Source organism: Pleurodeles waltl, chromosome 6, assembly GCF_031143425.1.
Source record: "Pleurodeles waltl isolate 20211129_DDA chromosome 6, aPleWal1.hap1.20221129, whole genome shotgun sequence".
NCBI lineage: Eukaryota > Metazoa > Chordata > Amphibia > Caudata > Salamandridae > Pleurodeles > Pleurodeles waltl.
Genome location: NC_090445.1, coordinates 1,572,638,909 through 1,572,655,336, shown reverse-complemented (window position 1 = coordinate 1,572,655,336; position 16,428 = coordinate 1,572,638,909). Strand labels below are relative to the sequence as shown.

General features: G+C 40.6%; 1 protein-coding gene across 9 annotated transcripts in view; it reads right to left on the bottom strand.

Annotated features, from left to right (window-relative positions):
* Positions 1 to 16,428, bottom strand: part of GRIN1 (glutamate ionotropic receptor NMDA type subunit 1) — a 775,019-nt gene that overhangs the window by 267,764 nt on the left and 490,827 nt on the right. For all 9 annotated transcript variants that reach the window (XM_069241305.1, XM_069241308.1, XM_069241309.1 and 6 more), the window contains 2 exons: positions 12,370 to 12,482; positions 5,104 to 5,252 (listed from right to left, as the gene is read on the bottom strand). In XM_069241305.1, the coding sequence (XP_069097406.1) occupies positions 5,104 to 5,252; positions 12,370 to 12,482 (262 nt within the window). The remainder of the gene's footprint in view (positions 1 to 5,103; positions 5,253 to 12,369; positions 12,483 to 16,428) is intronic.

Genomic DNA, 16,428 nt, shown 5'->3' with positions numbered 1-16,428 from the left:
TGGAGCAACCTCCACTTCCCCTCCGCCCGTCACAATGGCTGTTGGCGGCTCTCCGTCGGAAAAACGACGTAGAGCTCCCAACAGTCATAATACGCCGAGCGGAAAACCGCCACCACTGGCGGTCTTCAGCACGGCGGTCCCTCGGCGGTCTTGTGAAAAGACAGCCGAGGTTGTAATGACCCCCTAAGTCTTTTCGCTTTAAAGCACCGTCTTACACTGAAGATGCTCCAGTCATCTTCAGGTTAAGTCCATTTGGCCTTGAAAATCTGCAGTCAGGCTGAAAGACATTCTGGTTGCTGTGCAACTGTTGATGAATTACAACTCCTTAAAACGGAATGCTGGCAAAATATAACATCCACTTCTGGGCAAAAATTGTGAAAGTGGTATCAGTAAATTTGTCTCTTTACAGACCTACAATTTCCCTACCAATGCTCAAGATAGAATGGAAATAGTAAATCTGACCCCACTAAATCCCAACACTTTCCCTACTGTTCAATAGCCTGGATTGCAAATAGTAAATCTGTTCCCTCCAGTGTGAAAAACCTTCAACAACTGTGTTGAGCCTGGAGTGTGAATAATATATTTGACCAGTCCAAAGTCTAACACTTTTCCTTCTGTTCTACAGGTTGCAGTGAGAATATTAATCTGACCCCTCCAAAGTCCAACACTTTCCCTACTGTTACTCAAATTGGATAGGGAATAGTCAATCTGACCTCTCCAAACTCCACCACTTCAACTACTGTCACTCAGATTGGACGAGGTATATTCACTCAAGAGTCTCCAAAGTTCAACATGTTTTCTACTGCTGCTCAATTTGGAGTGGTAATAGTAATTCTGACCCCTCCAAATTCCAACACTCACTGCTTTTGCTCAGGTTGTGAAATTTGATTTCCTTTGATGTATGTGATTTTTTAATACTTTTTGTTTGAATGTATTTATGGTATATTTTCATTGGCATTTTTTGATGTTTATCAGATTATAATTAGAGCTTTATATGGAAGTTTTTAAGGATATTAGGAAATGTGATGAGGAAAAACAGACCTGGTCATGGATAAAAGTATTTCTTTCATGTTTCTGCATGTCACTTAATAGCACTGGGAAGTAGGGCATGACGTCTATGTGTGGAAAAAGGCAAACTGCCAAAACGCATTCAGCCATATCTACATAAATCACGCTTTAAAATCGAATCATTATGGAGTGCCGGCAATTCTTCTTTGAAGAGGTTTGTGATATATATAAATATATATGTATGTATATATATATATATATATATATAGAGAGAGAGAGAGAGAGAGAGAGAGATTTTCTGTAAAATGGAAATTAATAATAGTACCTTTTGATTTAACTATCAACTTCTTAGTTAACATTTTATTTATTTCATATTAATTTTAGTATATTTTTTCTGATTTATATTTATTTTAGAATTACATATTTTGATTTTATTTTTAATTGAATACATTTGTTTTCATATTTTTTTTATTGTATATATTTTGTAATTGTTTTAGGTAACTGTAACTCGTGCCCTCGCCATGCGCTGCTAATTACCCCACAGATTACGGCACTCACGACAACTTTGATAACATCACTCATAATGTCATTGTAATATTTGCAGTTAAACATTTTGACAAAAAAACTGTGCAAGGTGAGGGCGTGGGTTACAGTTATCTTAGGGCACGAGCTATAGTTACTTGAGATAACTATAACAGTTGAATTTTTATGGTTTTGTATGTTTACAATGGGAGCCCAACTATAACGTCCCTGTAACCCTTGGTTTTTTGAATTTCTATGATTTTGTACGTTTAAAATGTGAGCCTAAGTATAACATCTCTGTAACCTTTGGTTTTTTTAAAGTGAATTGCTATACTTTTTTTTAATTCTATGTCCTAACTATAATGCCCCTAACTAAAACGTCCTTATGTGTGTGTGTGTGTATACTAACTAATATGTCGTTATGTGTGTGTGTGTGTATGTGTATATAAATAAATATATATATATATATATATATATATATCCATGTAATATCGATAATTTTTCCACCTGTATTTTTATAGTCAATATTTTTGTATTTTACATAGTGTGTAGAGGCAATATTTCTGTTCTTGCTATTTTATCTACGCTATTTGTGTATCACAATATTTTTGTACTGCGTTCTTTTTGACCTTGGTATTGCTTCATAAAATAATTCAAGAAAAGCTCTTTTCCACTTCAGCATATATATCTTCATAGTAGAGGAGTCCATTGCAGCCTGTAGGATGTCTCTAGAGTCTTGTCAGATTTCCAGCACTTATAATTCTAAGAACCTGATTCTGACTGGTGTGCTTCTACTTCATTGGATACAGCACACCCTATTTACAGAAACCAGTGCAGCGTCCCGGTAACGTGAGGTGTCCTTATAGGACATCAGATATCCTATATAGCACATTGGGTTCAGGCTGCTTCGTTCCCTCGGTGCTGGGACCATAGAAACCACAAAATGTCTTCCCTATAATACGCCATCCTCCCCTGCTGACCCTGCATTTTTTCAGCAAAGGCCATGTCCTGCAAACTGCCTTACATCTAGGAGTCTTCTGCACTTTGCACTACTGCCAAGGAGGGCCCAACAGAAAGCCTACATTTATATGCATCTGCCCATGATGATTCACTGTCCACTGCGATGAGGTTCTCCCGAAAATTTCAGAGTCAATAACTTTCTAAGTCGTTCCTCAGTCGCTAAGACTGTGACTATGAAGTTCCCGATGACTACTCCTAGAGGGTCATGGCTCCAGCACACCCTTTGCTCTCAAACATAGACTGTTCCGTCCTTGTTCAGTCTCCGAACTCTCCTGGAAGTGTCCTCCTTGCTTCTATATTCTCTCACACATTCCAAACACCTGTCGGTGCCCTCACTATAAACCATCATTCATTTCAGCTTCCCAAAAATAACTCTGGTAGCAGAGAGTAATGAGCTGCAGGTGAATAAATGAAAGGGAATTATTTATTATTTGCAGCTTAGAAGATGCAGGATATCTTCCAAAAATTGGTAGATACCCCATTCACCTTATTCCCAACGTACACTCGTAGAAAGTGTGCTCTTGTGTACACACTCTGAATAGTGTGGATGGGAAATCTGACAGTTTTTGAAGGATGCCCTGCAATCGCCAAACTGTAACTAATCCTCAAAACGTCTTATGTTTCTAGAATCAGCAGAGATGTTTAAAAATGTTATCAAAGCTCGAGCTCACCTAGAAGAGTCCCTTCCAGTGCTTAGTTTGTGCTTGCTGTTTCCGGTGCTGAGCACCGGCACTTATTTTTGAGGGCCGGGGCCTATTCTTCTGCCTCAAGCATTTTCTGCGAGCAAAAGACGCATATGGGAAAGACGGATGGATGGAAAAACGAAAAAGCATCACAATGAGAGAAAGTAGAAAGCTGCAAGAGTGAGCTGAAGGGGCAGGGAGTGGCTTTATATGGATTGAAGAGGCCCGAGATGGCTTCAGGATTACGCTGCATCAGTATGTCGTCTTCCCACATTTAATTGCAGCAACCGCGTGTTTAAGAGGAGGGCTTTGGGCACCGGCACGTTTTTATTTACAAATGAAGCACTGGTCCCTTCACAAAGCATGCTGTAGGAAATCTAATGTGCTCATAGCTGTCCCTTCCAATGAGGTGCACGGGCAACCAAGTTCTATTGTATTAAATGTGTGTGTGAATTAAAACTGTTGGATTCCCAGCCTGATGAAGGGAAGTAATTCAAGCCCTTAAGTCTGTAAAACATTCCAGTAAAAGCACGCTTGGGTACTAAACGTGCGTGCTTCCGCTGGGCCTAGAGCAGGTCTTGTCCAGGATTATTCATGTATTGATTCTGCTTGATGGGTCAAAGACTGAGGTGGTTCGTTCTCGGGCAAGTACATATTTGAATAAACATACTGACCAAAATCTTCCATCCAGCTATTTTGGCCAAGAGATGAACTAGAACCTAGAGGGGACGTCTGTCATGCAGTGGGTACCATACCAGTTCAGATGTCCTCACTGTGTTATGCCTAGTAGAAAGTGTTCCTGGCATGTGGGCATCTCATATGCTTATTTACTTATTAGTATTTTTGTATAGCACTTACAAGACCCAAGAGCATCGTAGCACTTTAAATAGTTATGAGCAGTGACAATACAAATACATCAATTAAAGGAAATAAAACTAAATCATTAAAATCACTAGGTCGCTGAAAATATATCACACAACTACCATAATTGTTCCATGGCATGTAAATTCAGTGATGATGCAGAAAGAGCAAATAGAATCGACAGTAAAAACATCCGTGACATCACACTTAAGAGACAAGCTATGCAGAGAAAGGTGGGAAGTACAGAATTTGGGCACTGTGTTCCAGATCTTTGAAAAACATCTGGGAATGGATTGGTTTATGGTGCAGAGTCGTCGGGAGCCACCAGACATCCTTAATTTCTTAGTGAGACAGTCGGTTTGAATGGATGGGTTTGTGTACAATTCATGGCATCGTATAAGTGGATCTGCTTTTGCTAAGAAGGCAGTCCACCGCATGAAAGACTGGAGTAATGTGCTCAAAAATGTCCATCGCCTGAGATTGGATGGGCAGCAGCATAAAGGGAGGCTTTGAGGGGCACAAAATGCATTTTTGAAATACCAGATAGGTTTGTATTTCCATAGTCCAGTCTGGATAGTACAAGCTTTTTTTACGTTATTTAGATCTTTTAGATCTTGATCTGTTAAGAAAAGTTTGATGCCTTTGATTAGTAAAAGATGACGTTTAACATCTTGGCGACGGGGTTGTTGTTATTGTGTATACTGAGGGGGTTGTAAAGGATGAAGCCAAGTGATTTGTCATTTTCAGCTACAGTCATTGAGCATCATGGGATATTGGAGTAGTCTAGCTATTTTGGATAAGGAGTATGCCGTGAGGTCACTCATGCTGTGCACATAAGATCGAAGCGAATTCATTAGTCTGACTGTCAGAATAGTTAGTGAGCAACATATAAACAGAATTGAATGAATCTGTATGATTCCCTGTCCTACAGCAAAGTGTTAAAAGAAATGTAACATATTCTAGGGTTGTAGGAGAAACAACATTAATAAACAAAGAAGTGTATAATTACCCTTGGATCATTAATTCCTGTAATTCTCTCCTCAGGCCTGTCCAACACCAGGAAGGCAGCCAGGTTGGCAGTGTAAGAGGCCACAATGATCATAGCAAATCCAGCCCATACCATTCCAAGGATTCGTGCTGAGAAACTGCGAGGAGCACCTTGAATGCGGGAAACACAACAAATGTGCATTTGAGAACCTCAGGAACTGCAAGAACATCATTGTAGTAAATATTGTCACAGAGAAGGTTCCTACGCTGATAAGGATGTGTCTAAAGAGTCAACCCAAGAATGTGATCAGTGCAACCAGCTTGCAGACAAAACAAGACTAGCAGTGCATGGGGAGGCCCTTTGGAAACAATGGAAGCGTCACTTTAACTCCTGTCTTGGGCAGGCGTTAAAAATGAAGGGGAAATGGAGAAGTGAAATCAAATACATTTCACCGCGCCATTTTTCGGGGCCTCCTAATGGGGGAATGCCTCCTTGCATACATCACACCTAGTGTAGGCATAATGTGGCGCAAGGGGTTACAAATTGACGCAATGCTCACATTGCTCCACTTTGTAAATCTAGCGTGGGGAAAAGGCCTCCTTAATGCGACCGAAGCGTTAAAAAATGACGTTAGGGCGGCACAAGGAGGCGATAGGGGCTTGTAAATATGCCCCTCAGTACTGCTTTCGAGCAGTCGAGATACAGCTTAGCTGGATGTGTATAAATCTGAAAGATATTTAGAATGCAACTCCCAGGCCTTTCGTTCAGAGACTCTCTGCCATTACTAATTCATGGGAACCTCCCACCATTTTGTGGGATACACACATCACACACACACACACACACACACATTTGCACAATTATACACACACACTTGCTCTCTAGTTGTCTTTCTCTCTTTCTTTCTCCCTCTCACTGCTCTCCATGTGCTGATCTCCTTCTGGGCAGATGCTGTCCAGCCACCTAATACCTGCCAAATCTGAAACAATGATGAAAGGTTAATGTTAGCAACAAGTGAGGCACATGGATTAAGACTACAGGATGTCTGTGGTAGGTACCATTTAATCGCTCTTTCATCTGGTTTACTCTTTTCCAGTATGTTAAAGATGATTACTTAGCAGAAAACATTAGAATGGGGAAACAGCAATAACCGGTGATATGTCTCATGTAAGCAAGCTGTGGCAACAACTTTCATTGCAACATAATATCCTCCTAACAGATCGCTATCAATAATCCCAAGAGACGCTCCAGAAAACCCCATATCTTCTCTTTGTCACCTAAGTCATTCATGACATTTTGACCTCCTTAGTTTCCAAACATATTGCTTTTCATCCCTGGTTACAATATGATTCTTATTCCACCAGCCTTTGACTTCAACGTGCACACTTTATTCAACATAAACCATACTTCTCAAGGCTTTTTAATTGTAGATAATGATTTCCTGCAACATCAAAAGCAGATTTTATACACTCACTCAGCACTCGATTGACTCTCATGCAATCTAATCAAGGGTCATTCAATGCTACCTTTTGGTGCACCACTGCTTTCATTTTAAGAAAATCTTTATCAGACACCATTTGGAGAGCCATAGGGCAAGCAAAGACGAGTGGGTCTCAACCGAAGAGTTGAGGCTGTTAGACCCTGATGTGCCAGGATCCATCCAACTATGGATATGCAAACTGGACCCAGTACAACCCCTGCAGCACTTGACTCTCAGTGGTAGTGAAGGTGAGCAGTGACAGGCTTCTCAGGAAGGTAGTGTTGGGGTGCTCAGGTTTAGCTCTCAACAGACACACATCAGAATAATAAGTGATTATCTAACCCAGTGCTTGACTTTCAAAAAGAAAACTAAATACTACAAATAGGAAAAAGTACACAATCCAATTTAGTGTACTGGTGCCAGTTGAGGCCTCTTCTCACTGTTGATCATGTTCTCCCACCACTTATTGTCCAGGCAGTCCCTCACTGGGGCTAGCGTAATTAGACTTGTGCAGATTACCTTTGTAGTCTTGTCTTAGCGCACATTCTTTGTAAGCCAGTTTTTTGGCTCTCGCAATACAAGTATCTTTCAGTGTGTGAACAGGCTGAAGCTTCTCAGTGGGTCCTTGGGTTACACTCATAGACACCAAGCATACACCATGCAGCTTAAGTACACAAAAGTACACAACATGCACTTCGAATGTAAGCACTGTGGGCCATATGTACGAACACATTTTCCCATAGACACAGAATGGGCAAAACTGCTTGCTACATCTGGTCCTATGATCTTTGTTAGCACAGTGCAGCAGAACCTTACCCAAGTGGGCCAGTGACACAGATGAAAAGGTTTTGCCACTAATATGGATTAACAAAACATGCTGTGCTACCTTCACAACTCTATGTACCCATGACAGAGGCAATAGTAGTCCACTGTCTGTACAATGTAGGCCCGCTTGGTGTGTCCATCCAGGTCACAGGACAGCTCTAGAACTTCACTCATGTAAGAGGATATGCCCAGGCCTCTGCACTCACATTAGATTAGTGTGAAGCTACAACCAAAATCAAAAACCAGGATACCAAATACATGCAGTTTGGCACTTAGGATAGGGGATCATGATTGTACTTAATGAAGGGGAAATTCCAGTCCCAACAGGTCTGCATCAAATGATTTGTGAATTGAACTCTAATATTTGACAATAATCTGGCAGAAATTCAATAGCACTATGTGCAGTCAAATTCTTCATTGAGTCATGCATTACTCATTTAGAAAAATAATTAACTAAGGCCTCAATTAATCTTTAGGTGCAGGTATATTTTCAAATGGCCAAATAAATCTATTGCCAACTGTGCCTCCAGCCTCATCGGGATAACAGTGGGGTGAGTGGAGGTTTCCTCATCTTCCAGTGGTTACCAGGGGCTTTGCATTCAACACTGGAATTCGTACAATCCTCAGTGTATTCATTTATTTATTTTTTTAGACTTGGAAGCACAATGGCGACCCTAATTATGGCAAGTTAGCTTCTTTGTAGTGGCTTTGCCAAATGGCAACACAGTGCAAGTACTATCAGTTTATTTCTAACCCCCGAGGCAAGAAGTTTATCTGATCTTAATGAACTTGGTCCAGAGATAACCGATCACAAAATTCCAGGATGTCTATAAATCCGCAATCATTCTTCAAACAACAGTTCTCCACATTGCCTGAAGCCATGCTGGCAAAAGCACTATGGCCTCAATATAAGCTATCCCTACTATGAAATTCTGTCCTCCAGGAGCACATCGTTTTCATTCGGAACAGGCATTCTTAAAATGACTTTGTTGCCCGATACCCTATATATGCACAGCCTCAAAGCTGAACACATACAATTTAGAAATTGGGAGGATTAGGCGAGTAGACGCTTTGCCACTATCCGCATATTCAATTAATGCACAAGGGGTTTGTGGTCAATGAGAAGGATTCACTGAAGCGTGTTAATATTTCCTTTTCGAGAACTGAGCATTATGTATGTGCTTTTTATGCCTAAGAAGTGAAAGTCACACTGTGGCCCTGACCAACAACCAACTGCAAAACAATAGAAGCCAAAAAAATCACTCTCACATGCATGTTCAATACACAGTCTTTTCTACTAACAATACGCTGAAATTTTGGTGCTCCTTATCAAAAACATGTTGCTGCCAAAAATCCCACTCAAATCTAAACTCGGTTTTAAGAAGGAGATGTGGCCTGGTGGCTAGACTAGTGGCTACTCCCAGTGGCTTGTAGGACTGGGTCAAACAATAGGCCCGCCTGGACCTCATTAGCGAATCAGATAGCTTGAGGCCCACATTTGAAGTCAACCCAGTTTTGAACTTATAAATATACGCTGTATGGATATTTTGAAAGGCGTGGGAGACTATGCATTTGTGACTGCTACATGCAATGCTTGTGGTAACATCAGGGAATCAAGAGTAAAACTGGCACACTGGGCCATGAAACCGGTCCACAAACTCCTAAAAACAGGCTCACACACAGATCTGTCAGACCAGCCCATCGGGCACTGTCTGATTGCCCTGTGGGCCAGTCCGACCTTGCCTGCTGACTTCGGATCATGGGGAACCAGGTTGGAATCCTGACCTCCGTTTATCAACCTGTAATCCTGGGCAAATCACGTAATCTCCTGATGCCTAATACCAGTATAATGTGGGCTGGCTCTGGTATGGGACAGGCAGGTGTAGAATCGCTATTTTGTTTTTGATGATGTAAAAACTAGGGCACACTCAGGAGAGCCTCGGACTGCTGACACGGGCAGTGTTGCTGAAGGCAGAGCAGTACCAGAGAAAAAGGTGAGAGTCAAGATATCAACACCTTGCATGGTACATCAATAAGCTTCTTTTGAGAAGACAGAAAATATATATATATATATAAAAAAAAAAATAGATATATATATATGAGATATGGGCCTTTGTAGTTTTTGACAAAATTGACCCCCCCCCCCCCCCCATTAAATGTCATATTGTGGCTAATGAGGAAATCTTTGAAACTGACATTATTATCTCTGACAAATCTGGTCTTCACGGATCTCTCTGAAGAGCCTGTCAGTGAAAAGTGAGGACCCATGAGTAAAAGGGGCAGGGATAAAGTGTTGAAATGCCCAGGGTGCAAATGTCCAGGCTCTTCAGAACTTGCAGAATCCATTTATAATATGAGAGGGAAAGCTTAGGTAAACTCTTTCTTTTGAGCAGGTGGGACAAGAGACATCTATTTCATTTTTATTCTGCACACTTGAATCGTTATGGACATTGCCACACAGTAGTTTAAAGTCACATGAGGTTGAAAGAGAGACACGTAAAATCACAGACAAAAACGACAGTATAAGTGCAAAATATGAACTAAAAACAAACACTTTTTTGAGGAGGGTGACTAAAAAGAAACGAACATCAGCTACCACTGTGGAGAGTAGTGAGAACCAAGGCTCCCTGTACAGGGATTCATGTCATAGGTTCAGGTGCAGAGGGGACTTCTAGAGCAGGGGTTCCCAACCTTTTGATTCCTGAGGACCCTCACTGAATCAGTACTGGAAGTTGGGAACCCCCAAGCAATTTGTACAATTTAAATTTCAAACATTAAAACAGTAATTCACGAAAAATACGCAAACAAGTGCACAGCAAACACTCGAATTACTAAAGATATAATGATTTAATATTGAAAAGTATCAAAAAAATGGAAACATTTTAATGGGAAGGTTGATGCTGCATGTCGGCGACCAACTTTTCAATGTTTGGTTTTATTTAGGAATGACCAAACCATGTAGCACCAACGTCTACATTACTAGCAGAATTATTGTCTCACTCTCAAAGCACAGCATGCAAGATACCCAATGCACTTTATTCTCTGAGAAGGGGAAATGTTTATCCCGAATGGAGAAGTGGCAAAATTATGACATACAGGATGATTCAAAGATGTGAGTCTATGAAAGATCCTATGCTGGAGAAACCATACTATATGGAAAAAGGTACAAGTAAAAAAAAACGACATTCTCACATTAACTGCTTTAATGCTAAGGTCCTATTTCATGTTATTACCACAGTATTTCCTATAGTATGAAATCAGGGGTTAGTGCATCTCACACAGTTTACAAACATTTTAGAGGAAAACAACTGGAGCCATACTCACATGGCTTATTTCATGTGATTTATTTCATCCAAGGGAGTAGCCTGAAAAATAAAATACACCCCCACACACTTCGAGCTCTATGACATTAAATGAAAGAGCACAAGTTAACGAACTCAAATTTTTCTATGAATGCCAGTGAGAATTGTACACCCAAGGACAACTTGCAAAGAATTGTTCATATTAATGCATTTCATAGCATGGTTTTAAAGGAATCTGGTCAAAACCTGTAAGTACCTGTATTCACTTCTTTCTTTCATTCTTTCTATCTTTTTTTCCTTATGGTCTTTTTTCTTACCTGCATTCTATTGTTATTTCTTTTCTCCATTCTCCTTCTATTCCTCTTTCCATTTTTCTTTCCACCTCTCCATCCTACTTTCATACCATCTTTCATTGTTTCTACCTTTCTGTCCTTTTTAGATTTGTTTCATTTTCTTCCGACCCTTCGTTTTTAATTATTTCATTCTTTTCTTGTTCCTTCCTTTCTTCTTATGATCCTCTTGTACTTCCTTCTCCCCTTCAGTCCATCCTTTGTTTTATATTTCTCCGATTTGTTGTTTCTATTCTTTTCTTCCATCACCCTTCCCCATTTCCCATTTCTTCCTTCCGTTATTTCAATCTATCTTCCTGTACTCGGTATCTCTTTCCCTCGTTCCAGTTTTCATTTGAAGTATTTGTTCCTTGCATCTTTTCGTCTTGCTGTCATTCTTTCCATGCTTCATTTTATTTCTTTCCTTCTATCTTTGTTCCTTCATTTCTTTTGATTTCTTTCCTTCTTTCCATTTTTCTTTTGTGCTGTTTTCCATCCTCCTTCCTTTTTTACTTTTCATCTTTCTCTCCTGATTTACATTCTACTCTCCTTCCTTTTTTCGCGCTCACTCACTCCATTTGCCTCTCACTTATTTTCTCTTCATCGTTTACTTAATTTCTTTTTCTGTCTGTCACCTTTTGGCTTCTTTGGCACTCTTTGGCCCAATCCCACAACTTTGTCATGGTAATTATTATTGCTGCACTGCAATCCACAGATCAAAGTTAGGAAGGGCCATTAAACAATTTGTTTCTCTCCAGCGTCACCCCGTTTAAGCAGATCAAGGGGGTGCCTCATTATGCCCTTGATATAATCAGTGCACCGATTTAACCCCATGTGTTCTTGATTTCTGTCTGCGTTTAAGACTGTTGATGGCTTGCACACATTAAATATTGCATTGTATAACACTTTACATCAACGAGGAAGGGAGAGTGAAACAGACCCGCACAAAGTTGTGCTTCACTTAATTCATACCTTCTCGCTGGACGGTGTGTGTATCTATGTAAGTGGTGTTTTTATAACGCATCTAGCCAAATGGCAGTGGAGCTGTGCACAAGCCAAAGGCAAGCGCATACTCAATGAGCGATAGAAGATGGGGCTCGATTCTAGGTAATAAATAACATTTCACATTTGGGACGTCTGTACATATGCTGTTGTCATTAAGCACGCATCGACTCCAAAATGCTATTTATTTCCATTGTCAAAGGATCAACGGCTCCTCACCCACGAAAGGTAATACTCTATTTACAGGCTCTAATGCTCAGTGTATCTACAAATATTATATGCTAAGTAATGATTTATGCTGAGGCGTTTACACATATATTTTTTTACACCCCAGCAACAACGTGCTTACCTTCGCCTATTCCAGAGTTCAGCAGTACACCCCAGGAGAACCACATCGCCGAAGACAGCGTCAAAGCATCTTCTTCCTCTTCCTCGCTATTTACTTTGAATCGCCCAAATGGACTGAAAAAATAGAAGTCATAAATTATAATTAGGACTTTATGATAAAAAAAGCTGGAATTTAATTAAGTAAAATGTTTTAATTGAACTAGTGCATACTTGGTATGTTATTTGGACTTAGGGGCAGACATTTAAGATTAAAGGCTATCTGAACAGATGCTGTGTTGCACACACACCCCCATCACCAGGACTAGGAAGTGTGTAGTAATGAATAAATTGCTATCTCTTTGGCTCCACAAAACAAGTCAGTTGTGAAACCGCACGTGCAGCTTCGATGGCAGCCCAAGAACGTTTTCGTTTTTATCCCACTTCCCCTTCTTGTCATAAACACTGGGTGCAAAGTGACTTTCCAGAATGTTCCTGTTCATCCTGTCTCGGGCAGTGGAAGGATCTAAAATTTGAATCCTGGTCACATGAGTAAATAGGGCTGTGATTCCAAACTCTTCCACGTCTTTACCTGATGCAGACAATTGAGGTCCCAGAAAACCTGCAGACACACTTCAAAATGGGCAGCAAAGTAGACCTTTGGCGATCACCTGTAGATGCCAGTCACTGCTTGACAGAATGATGACACTCACCTTCGTTGTTCCAGAAGCATCTAAAATCTAACAGAATTGGATCTGAGTGTACGAAATAACATAAAAAACACAAGCGTGTTTCCCTATACTGGGAAGAGGGTGGATTGTTTACAACTTCAGTGAAGATTCCTTCCGTGCACAATTGAAATTATATGTAAATAACATTTTCTTCTGCATAGTAGAATCCTCACTGATAGTCACAAATGTAGAATTGATTTTCAAGTATATCCCTCTTCACAAATTCCAGTATTTTCCAGTAAACTTCAAAGACTGAGACTAGACTGAACGATCTAAAATCTTAACCAAAGAGATTCCTTAAAGCTGCCTGACCATCAATTGAATCAGCTTTATTGTCTTCATCTAAACACTGTTTAGTGAACAAACAAACTAATTTCCATGTAGCAGGCTTACAGATTTCAGAAAGAAGAATGTTTCTCAAACAAGCAGCTGCCGACGTGACCCCTCTTGTACAATGTGCTTTTGGTTTACTAGTCCAAGACTTGTTAGCCTGTTGCTAACAAAATGATATGCAGGACACTATCCATCTAGCAATGGATTGTTTAGTGGATGCCATCTCGGTAACGAAGGTCTATAAATGATATATAAATGTGTAGACTTGCATATGTTTTTGGCTCACTCTAAATAACATTTCATCACTCTCCAAATTTCTAGTGAGTGTTTGGTTGTTATGGTTGGGGCCTAAGGAGTGCTGAAAAAAAATATCATTGAGGGATAGACTGATTGATAAGAAAATCAGAGACAAGATTGGGTAGAAAATTTGGGTGAGTCATTAAAACTATCCAGTTGTGCCGAAAAACAGAATACAATTAAATAGCAGCCCACTAACCCTTCAAACAGAAGTGGTTCAAACTATAAAAGCTACCTTCCAAAAAAGGTGCTGCAATGATATCTTAGGGATAGGCTCAAAAGTTTGAGCCATTAATGTAGATAGCACCAAGTTAAGTTACCATGGAGGAGAAGGCTACTGTCATTTTGCAGGGTAGTTTCTTCAGTCCTTCAAAAAAGATGTTCATCACTGGGATTGCAAAAAATGATCTTTGCCTGGTATTTTCCTTTAAGCTGTGATGGCAACTAATTGTATTTTTGTTGAAGAATACAGCAGCTTCGATTTTGCAAGATGCAAAAGATAGGGCATAATGGCCTAGTTTTGGCATTTGTTGGGATCGTGGTCATTCTGTAGGCAATCACTTCCACTTAAAACATCAGGATGTTGTTGGGCAAGGTCATTTGGCTTCTTTGAGAATGTTCATACATTCCTGAGCCAGACCTAAGTGTCCATGTTACAGGAGCTAAGAAGCCATGCAGCCAAATTCAACAATTGTATGTTGTAATGATCTGTCTTCCCCAGCATCTTCAATAGCGGATTCATCTGCATGGCAATTTTGTGAGTGGTCTTAGTCCTAATGACAGATGAAGAAGTTCCAGGAACCACCACTACCTCAATTATACTGGGACAATAAGTAGCATTTTCACATTGCAATGCTTCATTCTCATCAGCCCTGATGGAATTAGTGGCAAAGGTTGAAAAGCATTCTGAAGTTTGTTTTCAATTCTTCAAAAGGACATCGCTCATTGACTCTGGCTACCAAACTCTTGAAGCAATATCTCAGCATTTTGCACTATGCCTTTGCAAGGAAGTCGGTTCTTCACATTTTCTACAACAAATAGTACATTTTATTGTAGCATCAGATAACACTTCCAACAAGGATGAAAACCAGGAGATAACTGCCTCTAAGTTCAAAGCAAACATTCAGATTAGGAACACTCTTCAGCAAGTGTTCTGCATAAGAACACTACATAAGACGCAAAACTTCTTCTTATACAAACTATCAACAGAAACTTAGTAAAAGTCTAAATGCATAAATCAATTTAAATATTATCCCTACTGATTCAGACAAAGACAGGACACTCACATCTCATGTCCCAAACACCAACGCACACACATAAATAAAATCAGACATATATACTTCTCTCTTTAAATATTCCCTTAAGATCCTTGAAGGATGACTTTTACTTGATGACTGTCTCGTAAGACTCATCAATGATGCACTCGAAGTGTCCTCTGTAGATGATCTTTCCAGGTCATCGGGGTCCCTATGTTTGGACAACCGAGGCAAACTCACATTATCCATTTCTCATAAACTGAGGAAACAACTGACAATTTCTCCATTTCCCAATGTTTCCCATAATCCTATTCCACAGCACTCTTCTCAACATGCACAACCCTCTTTGATGGTGAAAAACAAAAGGCTTCCTTTTTATGGTCTCCAGGTAAATTTACTCCTATCACGTACCCCGCTGTCACCATTAATCTCCTACCACTCACAATTCACTTCAACTTCTTCTGTGCTAATTCCCTTTTCCAGCAAACCTCATGTGTATCAATAGAGAGTTCATCCTTGCCCATCTATTATCCGCTCATTTTAAAACCAGGATGTCATCCTCTTGACAATACAAAAGGTGATGCTTCAATGTTAACATTGGGTGTGGTGCGAATTGCCCAGAGAAGTTTTTAAATTCACACACCCAAAGAAGATTATTTACTAGAAAAGGTTGCTTGTGTCACGCCGCTGATGTCCCACTCAGCATGACTCCTAGTGGCTGTCTCGGGCAAGCGGGACATGCAGGAGTGTAGGTACAAGTCAGGGTTGGGGAAAGTCGGTGGGCTGCCGTGCTCCCTAATTCGCAGCCAGCCTGCTGGTATAATGCCCTGTTCAGCCATTCTTCTCCCTGGGGGGGCTGTGCATTGGTGGGGCTATCCCTGTTTCCTTGTTCCAGGGGAATTCTGGGTCCCAGAATTCTCTCTGCAGAAACATATCATGCCAAATCCAAGACTGCCACATTGCTTTCTCTACTTACCTGAAGGCTCTCAATTAAACATGGTGGTACTCTTTTTCTTGATATAATTTCCTGTTATAAGGGTGTTAGTCCTTTTATACTTCTGCTGCAATGCTTCCTTGTGCTATAAGTGTGTTTCCTCGCTCCCAATTCCCTTCTAGGAGTTTTTTTCTCAGTTAAGGAGTGCTTGCTACCCTCTGGCGTCTTCCAGTTCTCTCGCTCCTCCTGGTCTTCCCTCTGGCTTTTTTCGTCCATTTGAGGGCATCTTCCTGAAGGCACTATCTGCTAGACACTACCTAGTGTCTGTGGCATCAAGGCTACTAGAAGGGGTCACTCCTACCACTGGCAGACATTGACAGTTAAAACGTGGGCCCTCTTGTCATTGGAACGCTCCAGACCGGCGTCACTATCCTGATAGTTTGCAACACCATGTACCTGGGTCTGACTCTGAAAATAAGGAACAAGAACAAGCTATCGGCAGGTCAGATGGATCAAGCCCTGGCTCTATATCA